The sequence below is a fragment of the Magnolia sinica genome, chromosome 4 (assembly GCF_029962835.1).
Source record: "Magnolia sinica isolate HGM2019 chromosome 4, MsV1, whole genome shotgun sequence".
Taxonomy (NCBI): Eukaryota; Viridiplantae; Streptophyta; class Magnoliopsida; order Magnoliales; family Magnoliaceae; genus Magnolia; species Magnolia sinica.
The window spans coordinates 12,139,934-12,152,670 of NC_080576.1; the positions used below are offsets into that span (position 1 = coordinate 12,139,934).

The 12,737-nt window shown below is 43.6% G+C and overlaps 3 protein-coding genes across 3 annotated transcripts; 1 reads left to right on the forward strand and 2 right to left on the reverse strand.

Moving 5' to 3' along the window:
• The first annotated feature begins 372 nt into the window (after window positions 1–372).
• Window positions 373–4,154, forward strand: LOC131244026 (uncharacterized). Its single transcript, XM_058243694.1, has 4 exons — window positions 373–522; window positions 874–1,083; window positions 2,941–3,063; window positions 3,180–4,154. The coding sequence occupies exons 1-4, from the start codon at window positions 373–375 to the stop codon at window positions 4,152–4,154; spliced, it is 1,458 nt and encodes a 485-aa protein (XP_058099677.1).
• A 532-nt stretch (window positions 4,155–4,686) lies between these two features.
• On the reverse strand, window positions 4,687–7,818 carry LOC131244365 (patatin-like protein 2). Its single transcript, XM_058243985.1, has 7 exons — window positions 6,787–7,818; window positions 6,466–6,647; window positions 6,183–6,369; window positions 5,598–5,759; window positions 5,190–5,492; window positions 4,899–5,074; window positions 4,687–4,798 (listed from the first exon to the last, which is right to left on the reverse strand). The coding sequence occupies exons 1-7, from the start codon at window positions 7,066–7,068 to the stop codon at window positions 4,702–4,704; spliced, it is 1,389 nt and encodes a 462-aa protein (XP_058099968.1). The 5' UTR covers window positions 7,069–7,818; the 3' UTR covers window positions 4,687–4,701.
• Window positions 7,819–11,805: 3,987 nt separating this feature from the next.
• Window positions 11,806–12,737, reverse strand: LOC131244366 (DNA topoisomerase 2-like). The gene is made up of 3 exons (XM_058243986.1): window positions 12,285–12,737; window positions 12,151–12,200; window positions 11,806–12,070 (listed from the first exon to the last, which is right to left on the reverse strand). Exons 1-3 carry the CDS (start codon window positions 12,418–12,420, stop codon window positions 11,813–11,815), a joined length of 444 nt encoding a protein of 147 aa, XP_058099969.1. The 5' UTR covers window positions 12,421–12,737; the 3' UTR covers window positions 11,806–11,812.

The following is a 12,737-nucleotide window of genomic DNA, read 5'->3' on the forward strand; positions in this document are numbered from 1 at the left end:
TGAATACAGGCTGTATCATGGATGGATAAGATTCTTATTTGGAACGCTCGGGGCATTGGAAACCGCAGGATAGTCAGAACCTTGAAAAGATTGATGAGGACTCACAACCCCTAGATCGTGGTGTTGAATCGATGATCAGAGACTCAAGCAAAGTGAGGATTGGCCTATCGCTGGGCTTTCACCTCTCCTTCTCTAACGCTGAGGAGGGTGGCAAAATCTGGTTCATTTTTAAAGATTTTTTCTCCTGCTCAATTTTAAAAGCTTCTGACCAATTACTGTTTATAAACATGTACATCCAGAATATGCAGCTGTCTATCAACCTAACTGTTGTTTATGCTAGCTACTCTCGGCTGACTAGGAGGTAGCTCTGGAATGACTTGGCGGATATTTCTAATGGCCTTCAAGGCCCGTGGGGTGTTTGTGGTGACTTCAATGCCATCACTGCAACTGCAGAAAGAAGGAGCAGGGGAGCCTTTGACAGACACAGTGCTAGAGAATTCTGTGATGCGATTGAGAACGCCAGTTTGTTTGGTGCAGGCTTCACGGGACCGAGGTTCACTTGGTGCAACAACCAGTCTGGCTCTTCAAGGAGTTGGGTCAGGCTGGACAGAATGCTCATAAATACTGCCCGGGCCTTAACTTTTCCATCATTCCAAATCGATCATTTGCCACGGATTTACTCGGACCATTGCCCTTTACTTCTATCATTCCCTCCTCAACCGTGAAGTAAACCAAAACCATTTAAATTTCAGAAGATGTGGAAGAAGGAGAGCTCTTTCTTGTAGGTGGTCAAGGAGGCTTGGGACAAGGTGGACTCTTATCATCCGGTTCTCAACATGCTTGTTAAGCTGAAGAGTGTGAAATTAATCACAGCTTAAATCCTGGAACAAAGAGCACTTTGGAGATATTTTTGAGAGGCTAAAGGCGGCAGAAACTAAAGTGGCAGCCTTAGATCTTCAACTCCAGCTGTCAAATTCTAGCCAGGGAAACGACATGAACCTGCATCTCAAATTTCAGGAGGCGTCTGAGCAACTAAACCAGTGGGAGACAAAACATGAAATCTTCTGGAAACAGAAGTCCAGAGTAAGTTGGTTAGCCGAGGGGGACCATAACACCAAGTTTTTTCATGCCACAGCTACTAAAAGACAAAGAAGGGCCAGAATTACTAGTATTTAGCTAGTATCAGGGGAAATAGTGACGGATAATGAGGAAATCAAGAAAGACGCAATCCGCCATTTTGAGGAATTGTTTAAAGGCAGAAGCAGCATAGTAAATTCAGATTTGCTTCAATGGGTGCCACATTTAGTGACGCAAGAGATGAATGACCATCTCATGGCGCCTCCTTCCATCCACGAAGTGAAATTAGCTATTTCCTCCATTCCTTCAGAAAGTGCGCCGAGCCCAGATAGTTTTTCAGGTGTATTTTATTCAGTTTGTTGGGATATTATTGGCCTGGACATTCACAAGGCAATGGTCTACTTCTTCTAAGAAGGGAAGATTCCTCGGGCTGTTAATTCCTCTCTGATATGTTTGATTCCCAAAGGGGCTGCTCCCACGAAATGGGCTGACTACTGCCCTATAAGCTTATACAATTGCCTCTATTAGATCTTCTCTAAGATCATAGCTGTCAGACTCAGCCAGTCCCTCCCCTCTCTGATCTCCCCAGAGTAAGGGGCTTTTGTCAAAGGCCGGGCCATCTCAGAAAACATTGCACTTTCTCAGGAGTTGTTCAGGGAGATAAATAGGAAGACCAGAGGAGGGAACGTCGTGCTAAAGTTAGACATGGAAAAGGTGTACGAGAAGGTGGATTGGGCTTTCTTAAGGCAAGTTTTGACGCGTTTCGGGTTTTTTGATAGGTGGGTCAACATCGTGGAGAACTGTTACTCAAGTTGTTGGTTCTCAGTCTTGATAAATGAGGAAGCGACCGATTTTTTTCAAATCCTCCTGCGGGCTAAGGCAAGGAGATCCGCTATCGCCAAGTTTCTTCATTCTGGGAGCAGATGTTTTAAGCCGAAGCCTCTAACACATGGTGGTGACGGGTAGCTGTGCTCCTTTCTCTATCGTTTACTCCATGCGGATGATACACTCCTCTTTCTGAACGGAGGCATGGCTTTGATGAGAAGGATTACAGCCTTGTTGGAGGAGTACTAAAACGCATCAGGCCAGTGTATTAACAAAAGGAAAAGCTCCTTTTATTGCTCTGATAAGATCCCTATTGCCAGGATTCGTCAAATCACCACTTTGTTGGGCATCGATAGATCCATTGGCCCCTTTCTCTATCTAGGAGTCCCCCTAGCAGTGGGAAGGCTGAAAGCTTGTGCTTTTCAACCCTTGGTGGATAAAGTGGAAGGACGGATAAGGGGTTGGAGATCCAGGTTTTTGTCACAAGTAGGGAGATCGGTCCTTATCAAGCATGTGTTGGGTAACATTCCTATACACACTATGGCAGCGTCTTGCATTCCAAAGCAGGTTCTATCCACGATAGAGAAAACATTCACTTCCTTCTTTTTAGGGTGGGCAGGTGGTAAACGTAAACTCCATTGGAAAAGTTGGAAGTGCATAACAAGGCCGAAAGAAGAAGGGGGATTAGGCATCAGGAAGCTAGCTGAGGTGATGGAAGCTTTCCAGATTGAAATGGCTTGGGTACTTCAGTTCTGCAGGGAATCCAGCTTATGGGCCTCTTTTATGGTAGCAAAATATAATTATAATCAGGACGTGTCGGGGGCCGAAAGCAGTTCTAGGCGTGCATCCCCTATTGGAAGAAGATCTTGAAAGTTACTCCTTTCCTGGTTGAAAGGGTCCAATGGACTCTAGGCGTTGGTGATTGCAGTTTCTGGAAATGCAATTAGACCGGCCTTGGCCCTCTTCAGAATTTTTTGACGTCAGAAACCTTAGCCGAAGTTCTCTCATTGCAAGTTAACCACGTTTTGGGTCCGTCAGGTCCTCTCCCGCCGTCGATGGCTCTTTCCATGCTCCCCAACGACATCTATGATCATATGTACTAGCACAGATTCTGCGTCTCAACAGGTCCAGATTATCCTCTTTGGCCCTTCACTTCTTCAGGTGTCTTCTCAGTTAAATCAGCCTAGGACGTCAGCAGGGCGATCACTCCTAAAAAGGACTGGGCACGATGGGTATGGCACGGGAATCTTCTGCCAAAAATCTCCTCTTTTATCTAGAAAATCCTCCACAATGCTATTCCTGTGGAGAAAACAATCCAATCTAAAGGAGTTTCTCTTGCTTCTAAGTGCGGCTGCTACAGGGATGACTCTGAGCAGGGCCTAGCCGAAGAGTCCGTGTCTCATCTCTTCCTGAACGGTCAACAGGCCTCATCAGTCTGGGATTTTTTTGGAGTGCAGGCTAGGATTTCCATCATGCAGGCGACAACAGTGGAAGCAAGAATTAGGCAGTGGAGGCGGGCCTGCGCTGACAGCAGAGGTATGTTGGTTAGCAAGCTTCTCACACTAACCTTTATTCTTTGGGAGCTGTGGAAATCCAGGAACGGGACCTTTTATGATGAAAAAGCTATAACGATTCAATCAGTTATTGCCAAAGTCTCTTGGTGGCTGAACACCACCAGGACTGTAGACATTAAAAGGAGGTATGTGCAGCTGCATCCACCACAGCAGTCCGTGGTCTTATGGCAGAAACCCCCTGTAGGTTGGGTGAAAGTTAATGTTGACGGATCCTCTAGGGGAAATCCGGGCTTCGCAGGGGGAGGTGGCATATGTAGAAATGATAAGGGAGAGTTCATATTTGGTTTCGCTTTTGGCTATAGTGTGATATTGAATATAGGAGCTGTGGTTTGCGCTGCTCATGATGGGCTTCTTCTGTGTTTAGAAAAAGGTTTTTCCAAAATTGTGGTGGAATCAGATTCGGATCTGGTGATTAAGGTATTTAATAAGGGAGCAAACATCGGTTGGCAATGGAATGGTTGGAGAGTCAAAACGAATAGTCTGCGGGATCTCACCTTGGTGGAGTTCAAACACGTGTTCAAGGAAGGAAACGCGTCGGCTGATGCGCTCACGTGTAAAGGAAGTGTGTCCCGAGCCCATTTCTTTACTTCCAGTAGGGCGGATTTGCCTCAGCAAGTGAGGGGTTTACTCTTCCTGGATAAGGTTGGCCTTGGAGCGATCAGAGAGAGGAAGATTTAAGGCCTGACCTCCTTTTGCTGTTCCTAATTGGGTTTTGTCTTTTTTGGCCTGGATTTCCTGGCCTTTTACGATAGGTCTTTTATAGGTCTTTTTTCCCATGAAGACCTGAATATATGTAATTTTGCCCAAAAATGAATATACCACTCTCTCTTGTTTTTCTTTTTCATTTTTCTTTTTTCTTTTTTTTTTTAAAGCCATCGGGTGGGCATCACAAAAGGCCGATGCCACACCTATCTAATATGAAAGCAGGAGAGCTAAACCTCCCTCAAGTAACCTAAGCCTACTCACACATGGAGCATGCATACAACGACCCAAACCATGCAGCCTGTGGGCCCCGCTGTTGATTGAACACCATCCAAAATAGCCTTGATCCGAACATGCTAATCATCTAACTAATATATGCTGCAAGAGTCGTTGGATCAGATTAACTTAATTTTTTGTAACTGTACACAAAAGATACACTTGATAAAAAATTACATGAATAAATGAAAGAATTGTAACGATTTTTATGATATGGACAATTACAACTTTTGTCAGGTGGGCCCATTTACAATTTTAATTCATGGCCATTGGATTTGAAAGATTTGGTATGCGGTGATCTCATCTTCCTAATCTTCTTTTCATCTGAAAGCTGTTTGGCAAACCTGTTGAGAATAGCATTTTTTTTTAAGGATTAGCGCCATTAATTGGAAATAATCACAGCAATAATAAGAAAATGCGATGGGAAGGATTTATATCTTCCACCTTCTGAGAACTTGTTCATTTGTTCCTTCGTTTTCGACAGCTTCAAAAATGCCAGTCTCCAAATTCACCCTCGAAACTGGTTTCTTCAACAGCCCCACGCCAACCTTCACAAGATTATCTAAGTTTTCCTTGGTTGCCATGTCCATGGATGAGACAGTCCCGCTTAATGTATCATCCTAGGATTCAATCAAGTGCCTCATTGTAATTAGCTTACGGACTAGAGAATAATGCCTATCCTAATCATCATTTATGCAAGTGTATATACACAAGTCAGGAAGCGTTTGCACTTACTTGAATTCGAATGTAGTTAGATTCTGAATGGAGGGCTTGAAATAGCACGGAGAGGTGGATGTCAACCATATCAGTACTTGATTGAGTGAAAACATCCACTAACGGAGTGGAACCATTGCTAAGCAACCATCCCAGAACACCCCACTTGCTTGCGCGACTCGCATTGTATTTTTTCTCCTTCTTTGGTGAACCCGTTCCTATTGAGACAACTAAGAACCGTCGGTAATCCATGGGTTTAATAGGAAAGAGATCCGGGTTCCCTTTGGAAACCTCCTTTGTGACTTCACCAATGGTGACCAATGCCTGGAACCACATTTTGGACTTTAATTAGTGAAGAAGAAACGCATGTTTAGGGATTTTGTTCTCTTAATATCCAGTTGTGAAATTATTAAATTTGAATGTGTTTACCGGATTATTAGCAGCAACACCACCATCAATTAGGTTGAATTCTCTCACTTTCCCTTGAGAATCTTTGGTTTCAAAATAATGGGCAGGAAGGTATGTGGGAGCCGCAGATGTACCAATGCAGATATCGGAGAGCAGCGCATCCAAGGATGGGTTTGATTTTACCTGTACAAGGAGAAAAACAAATATAGTAAGGTTGAGTATACCGAACCCTAGTGGTGAAAAAAAATAATAATAATAAGGGGGGGAAACCCTAGTTTGGTGTAAGGGTGTCAGTAAAATGTGGATTGGCTATGAAAATCCTAGTTTGGAGCAAATGATGGTTTATGCCACATTTTTTTACCGGTAAGTGTTCTTCACTGGATTTGATTCTGAATAATAACGGATATACCAGTCATTTGATTTTTTGTCTTACATGAAGCATTAAGGTCAAAGCATATTGGGATGAATGAGACTAAAAATATCAACCCTAGGAATGGTCTTGAAAATGAATATGGAAAAAGAAAATTTGGAGAATAGAAATGAGGAAGAACCTCATAGGTGGATATACAAAGTTCTTGGTTTAAAAAAAAAAAAAAAAAAAAAGACCTCATAGGTGGAGAAGATGGCAGGCTGGAGAAGCTTGATATCAAAAGTTGGAATAATGATGTTTGTCAACGTCTGGTGCAACTTTGTTTTTCCTAGTTTTTCCCTTACAAGTCCATGAAGATATTTGCCGTTGTATCTTGGTCCTAATACTTCTTTGAATATTGTTGCAAGTGAAGAAAATGGCCCTCTGCGTAAATACATATGAGAGAGCACTTGGGTCAAGTGCTGTACAAAATCAATAATTGAAATTTGCTACATCTTCTATTATTGCCACTCCTGCTACCTGTATTGTGGGAAGATTTTGGGACAGTGATTAAGGTAGAAGGCCATGATATCCTTGGCTGCAAACAGTGGACGATTGATTTCATTTGGCGCAGTCAACATGGCAGTCATAAGGCCACCTGTGCTGGTCCCAGCGATCACATCGAAATAATCTGCAAGTCTTGCATCCTCACCATCCATTTCCTGTTCCACGACAAGCCCTTTGAAATTAAAACTAAAAAATCGTTGGTTTTAAGAAAATCATAGCTCATTACCATATCACAGTAATTCAAACTATAAGTTGCTAATGGTGAGTTTGGATTTCATTAAAAATATATTCTACCTGAAGTAGTGACTCGAGGAAGCTGAGAATTGTTGCTGGGATTATTCCTCTTATGCCGCCTCCATCAATGCTTAGAATGGTTATTAGGTTTCCGTAAGTTGCGGGTTGGATTGGTAACACTCGTTCCATAACAGAATGGGAAAAAAAATAGTAGAAACTAAAACCTTGATTAGCCCAATGTAGGGATGAAGAGAGGGTGTGAACAAGGTGGTAAATGAAAATAAAGGAGAACGAAATTCGGAATGATGGATTTGATGTTGTGCAAACAAGTATAAGTAGCATTCAGTTAGGAAGGAAAACGCTGCCGTTCCACGCGCAAGAGCAAAATTCAACGCAGAAACACTATTATCTTCAAATCCGTTTGCTAACATGCTTCCCATGTTCTTATTGGAATATTTAATTTCTCTAATTAAGGACTGTTGTGGGTAGGATTATCTAACAAGCTAGACCCACCTGCTAATTTCAATCAAATGGTTATGGAAATCAACGCGCTCTAGTGGATAATCAAGTGGGCCAACAAAGTGGTCTAACAATGGGTTTTTCTTTAGTCAATCCTATTTTAGGTAACAGTTATTTACTAAACAGACATGTGGGTGTTAGGCACGGACCTATCAAAGACCTATGTACATGCTAAAGCAACCGAAGGTGGCTACACCTACCATTCATGGGATGTCAACGAAATATTAGCACACAGTTAGCAAAGCTTAAGAAATGAAAGTTTACGTTTAGGCTCGTTCCATAAGGCTCGCGTGTGGAGCCTTAACATCAAAACCAGGCGCACGTGTCCATGTGAACACACGTAACAAATTTGAGTTTTCAACGTGGTTTGGAAACAGTGTCTAGAGCTTCTACATCAAAATCCAGGCCGTTTCACTCCGATCAGGTTGGCCACAATAACAGATTTTAGATAGCGTAAGTATGCAAGAGACTTCTTCTCCAAAATATCTTTTGGAATCGGACTCGAAGGGTTGTCACAGAAAGTATATAGAAGATGTGCTCCAACCTGTAATTAATGGAAGATTTGTATGTGAGGGAGTAAATTTTTTTATTTTTATTTTTTCAAAAAATTCATTTCATTGATGAAACGAGGGACTGTACAAACTACCCCTGAATTCGGGCTGCCCCTGGTACAAAAAGGAATCAGAGGCGCCTATCGTAAAGAAACACAAAAGGAAAAGACAAAAGGAACACGCCGGAAGAGAGACTCTACAGTTTGCGACGGGCCATTCTAACGTAGCCGAGCCCGATCTTATCGAGGAAGATGAGGCCACGGGCCCGAGATGGCATATCCCTCAATTGATCATACACCACCTCGCTCTGATTTCTACTACCTTTTTTGGCTAAAACGTCTGCCGGGCCATTCCCTTCACGATGAATGTGCTGAATGTGAAAGATGAGAGCCGGTTTAAACGAATGGATCCGCTTAAGCCACGCCTGCCAACTCTAGTGAGGATCCGCTTTCCCTTCAAGGACATCAGACAAGAGTTTGGAAAGACTGTCCCCTTGGAGGAGACAATTAGCCCACCAAGAGATACGGGCAAGGGAGGTGTTCGGACTCATGGGGATCCCATCAAATTTGGCACAGTTTCTGGCTTTCCATAGTTCTCACACTATGAGAATGGGGATGATACGTCGCGTCTCAGTTGGAGCCGCTCCCGCTGTCGAGGCCATTTTCCACTGCATGAACCGATGTTCCAGAGACGAGTAAGGGATGAGAGTGACCCAGCATTTAGACAAGAAATGGCTCCAAATCAGCCCAGCCATGTGGCCTGAGAGGAATAGGTGATCCAACGATTCAATGTCCGGTCTGATCAGAGGGGCATGGCTGTAACATGAACAGCAAGAAGCTAGCTGGATTCCTTTTTTCTGAATTTGAACATCTACTGGGATAGCTTTTTGGAACAACCTCTAGACTAGGACAGACATCTTCAGCGGTATATTCCTGCTCCACAACCAGCTGTGCCACCACCTGGAGGCTGTTACCGTCCTACTCAGCTGCCAAGCTGATTTGATTATGAAAGATCCAGACGAGTGGTGAGGCCAAAAGGTTGTAAGCGTTTCCTTGAAAGTGGTGAAGCCCCCTTGAAATATATGGTTCAGGCAGTCTTGAGGCAGCAACGTACAGACCACCGACGGGGGGAGAGGGCTTGCGGGTCCAAGAAAATCTCGCACTTGGAGCTGTTGGATGGCCAAGGGAAGAGGGAAAGGGAGAAGCTGCTGAAGGGGCCCCAGTCCAGACCAGTTTTTCGACCACGTGCCACTGCACATTCCTGTCGAGGTTCATCTGCCCAGTCCCCACGTGCCACTGCACATTCCTGTCGAGCACAGGCAGGCAGGATTTGATCTCCTTCCAGAAAGGAGGCCTTTTACTGATGGCATTGTGCCCTTCTTCTTCATGTAAATCCGCCCCGAAAGATGCTCTCATCAGGTTCACCCAGGGACCCTGCTTATTGCTGAACTTAATCTTCCAAGCTAGCTTCAGACGCAGTGCCAAAAGCACCTCCTTTAGTCTTCGAATACCCAGCCCCCCTTCTTCAAACGGTCGCGCCACTTTCTTCCAAGCTATCCAATTAAGCTTCTTTTTCCCTTCTGCCCACCCCCAGAGAAATTGAGCAAAGTTTCTCTCGAGCGCTTGAAGAGCCTGACTTGGGATTTTCCTGGCTGCCATAATGTGCAGAGGCATGCTCCCCAAAACACTTTTGATCAACGTCAATCGGCCTGCCTGGGATAGATGGCGAGAATTCCACCCACTAATTCTGTTGAAGACCTTACCCAACAGACATTGGAACGCTTGGGCCCCAAACCTCCCTTCTCTGAGTGGAGCGCCAAGATAAGTGGCATCCAACGAGGCCCTGCCAAAACCCAGCAGGCGCTCACTGCTTTAGATTCTGGCTGTCGATTAGGCTGAGGAGCAAATGAACCTGCATTTATCCTGGTTGATGCACTGGCCTGTAGCTTCCTGGTAGTCTGTGAGGAACTTCTTAACTGTCCTGAGGGACTGTCAGCTAGCTTCCGTTGATAAAAAGCAACGTGTCGTCGGCAAAGAGAAGGTGAGAAATGATGGGGCTGCATCGATGAAGCTTAAAAGACTGAAACCATCCCCTGGTGACTAGCTACTTGAAGCTCCTGGAGAAAGCTTCCGTCGCTAAAATGAAGAGGGCCGGGGAGAGCAGATCTCCCTGGCGCAGCCCCCTCGAAGATCTAAAGAACTCCGTAGCTTTGCTATTAATTAGAACCGAAAACCAATTATGGCCCCAACAGGTTTCCATAACAGCCATCCATTTGTCACTAAATTCGAATCGCTGCATAATCTGCTTGAGGACTTTCCAGTTGACTCTGTCGTAGGTCTTCTCTAGGTCCAACTTAAGGATGACGTTGCCTCCTCGCACTTTCCTGCCAATATTCCTCATCGCTTCATGGGCCATTGCAATATTTTTCGTGATCGATCTCCCTTTCACAAACGCCCCTTGCTCCTCTGAAATAATTTTTGGGAGAACTTTGCCTAGCCTCGTAGCTAAAATCTTGGCTAAGATTTTGTAGATCACATTACAAAGACTAATCGGCCTATAGTCTTTAAAAGAAGCCACCGCCGGGTTTTTGGGAATCAAACAAATCAAGGAGGAGGAAAAGGCTCTTGGCAATGAGCACCCCTCCAGCAGGGCACATGCCGCTCTATGAAGATCCTGACGCACGATTGCCCAGGAAGAGATGAAAAAAGCCAAGGAGAACCCATCTGGGCCGGGACCCCCCTCTTTGGGGATGCCATTGGCTGCTTCCCAAACTTCCTCCATCAATGGAGAGGCGAGGAGGTCCTCATTATCCTGTGCCGAGAGGATAGTGGGAATCCCAGCCATGAAATCCTCCACAGAAGAGAGAGGGACTTCCATAAACAAACTTTCGAAGAACTCCACCGTTGTTGATTTAATTCGATTATGATCTGTAATCATGTTACCATCCCCATCTTTTATTGAGGAGATCGTAGCACGCCTACTTTTTTCCGAAGCTACCAAATGAAAAAACTTAGTATTCCGGTCCCCTTCCTCCAACCAAGAATTTCGCTCTTTCTGTTTCCAGAAAACCTCTTCCATTAGCTGAAGTTTGGCCAGCTTTCGTCTGATAGCAAGACTTTCTTGCAAAGCCGACTCCTCCACGGAGGATTGCAAATGAGATTCGGAAAGCTCGAGTGATGTCCCCGAACACTTCTCTGTTCCAAACCTTGAGGCTTTGTTTGGCTTTCTTCATTTTGAGCTGCAAATTGATCATGGGCTGATAGTCACACTCTCCGCCCCAAGCTTTCTGAACCACTTCCAGGAAGTTTTCGTGCATCGTCCACATGCGGAGGAATTTAAACACTACCAGAAAACAGGGAAAAGGCTACGGATAAAAACCGTAGCTAAAAGCCTATGGCTACGGTTAAAATCCGTAGCACGACCATAGCCATAGGTCTAAAAGCTATGGCTACGGATAAAATCCGTAGCTACAGAGATAATAGATACGGATTAAAGCCGTAGCCATTGCTTCTGTAGCGGTCAAGGATTTACAGCTACGGATTATATCTGTAGCCAAAAGTTGGACAAGAACCGTAGCAATAGGCTGAAATTAGCAACAGCTACGGTTTTCAGATACAATGCTACGTTTGTAGCCGTAGCTAATGAAAGTATAGGTACGGAATAAATCCGTAGCAATATTATCCGTAGTTTAAAATTACATATAGCTACAGATTTTATCTGTAGCTAAAAGTAGAATGAGAACCGTAGCAAAAAGCTAATTTTAGCAAGAGCTACGGTTTCAACAAAGGGCTACGGTGAATAGCCGTAGCTAATGCTTGTTGTTAATAGAAAATTTAATTAGTAATGGCAGCTCTTACCATTGTAGTACACCCTGATAAATCATTCATTCATTCATTCATTCAGTCAAACACAATCATTCATTTCCATTCACAAAAGTACAATGCCAACATAATAATAGTTATATATATGTCTATTTAAAGTTCTCATTAATAACAAGATTCACTCGGCATCGACAGTTAATACTCATAATCACTTGCTCTTACAACTATTCCCACCTCCGGTGTCTCTTCATTTTCTTCTGTTTCCATTGCCTCGCTGGTATCAACGCCTTTGGTTTTAGGGAACGGTGTGAAACCCTTCTGCTGCAACTCGAGGACCAGATCTGCTCTCTTCCTGTTACTCACAATAATCTCTCCTTCTACCACCCCAATGATGAATCTGACTTTGTTAGACAATCTCAACAGCTTTATTTTAAGATTATCCAGCATTACTTTCTACATGAAAGTAGCAAGTCAATACTACCATATTCTCAATTACCAAAAAGAAAAAATGGGGGGCCTAGATCAAAGCTCACCTTTCTCTTTACATAGAACTCAAGTCTTAAATGAAAGAATTCTTCAAGAACTGCAAGAAAAGAAGGCACGATGATGAGAAAGCATATATAGATTTAAGAAATTCATAGCAAGTACATAGAATAAGCAAACTTACTTTGTTCGGGACTGTCATATTTCTTGATGACACCCCTCACGTCGAATGAGCATATCAATGATCTTACCGAGACTGAACATGATGAGCATATCAATGATCTTACCGAGACTGAACATGGCCATCCCAAGACCTGCATTCGACAAGATCGTGATAAAATTTTTCATGATTTGAGGCTTCTTAACACCCCATCTACAGTAAGAAAGATGTTAGAAGAAAATCAGATTCACATGGAAAGAGCAACACATCTAAAATTCAAATCTCTGCCGGAAAAAAAGAAAACTATAATTCTAAATACCCACTTCCAGTTCATGAAGAAAGACTAAAGATCACATTGAAATCCATCGCTCTCCCCGAGGACCTGAAATTCCAAACTCCCAACCTCAAATTCAAGAAAAAAGAGCAAAAGAACAAAGCTAAATTCAAATATCTCTCTAAAAATCTGCAAAACCCTTC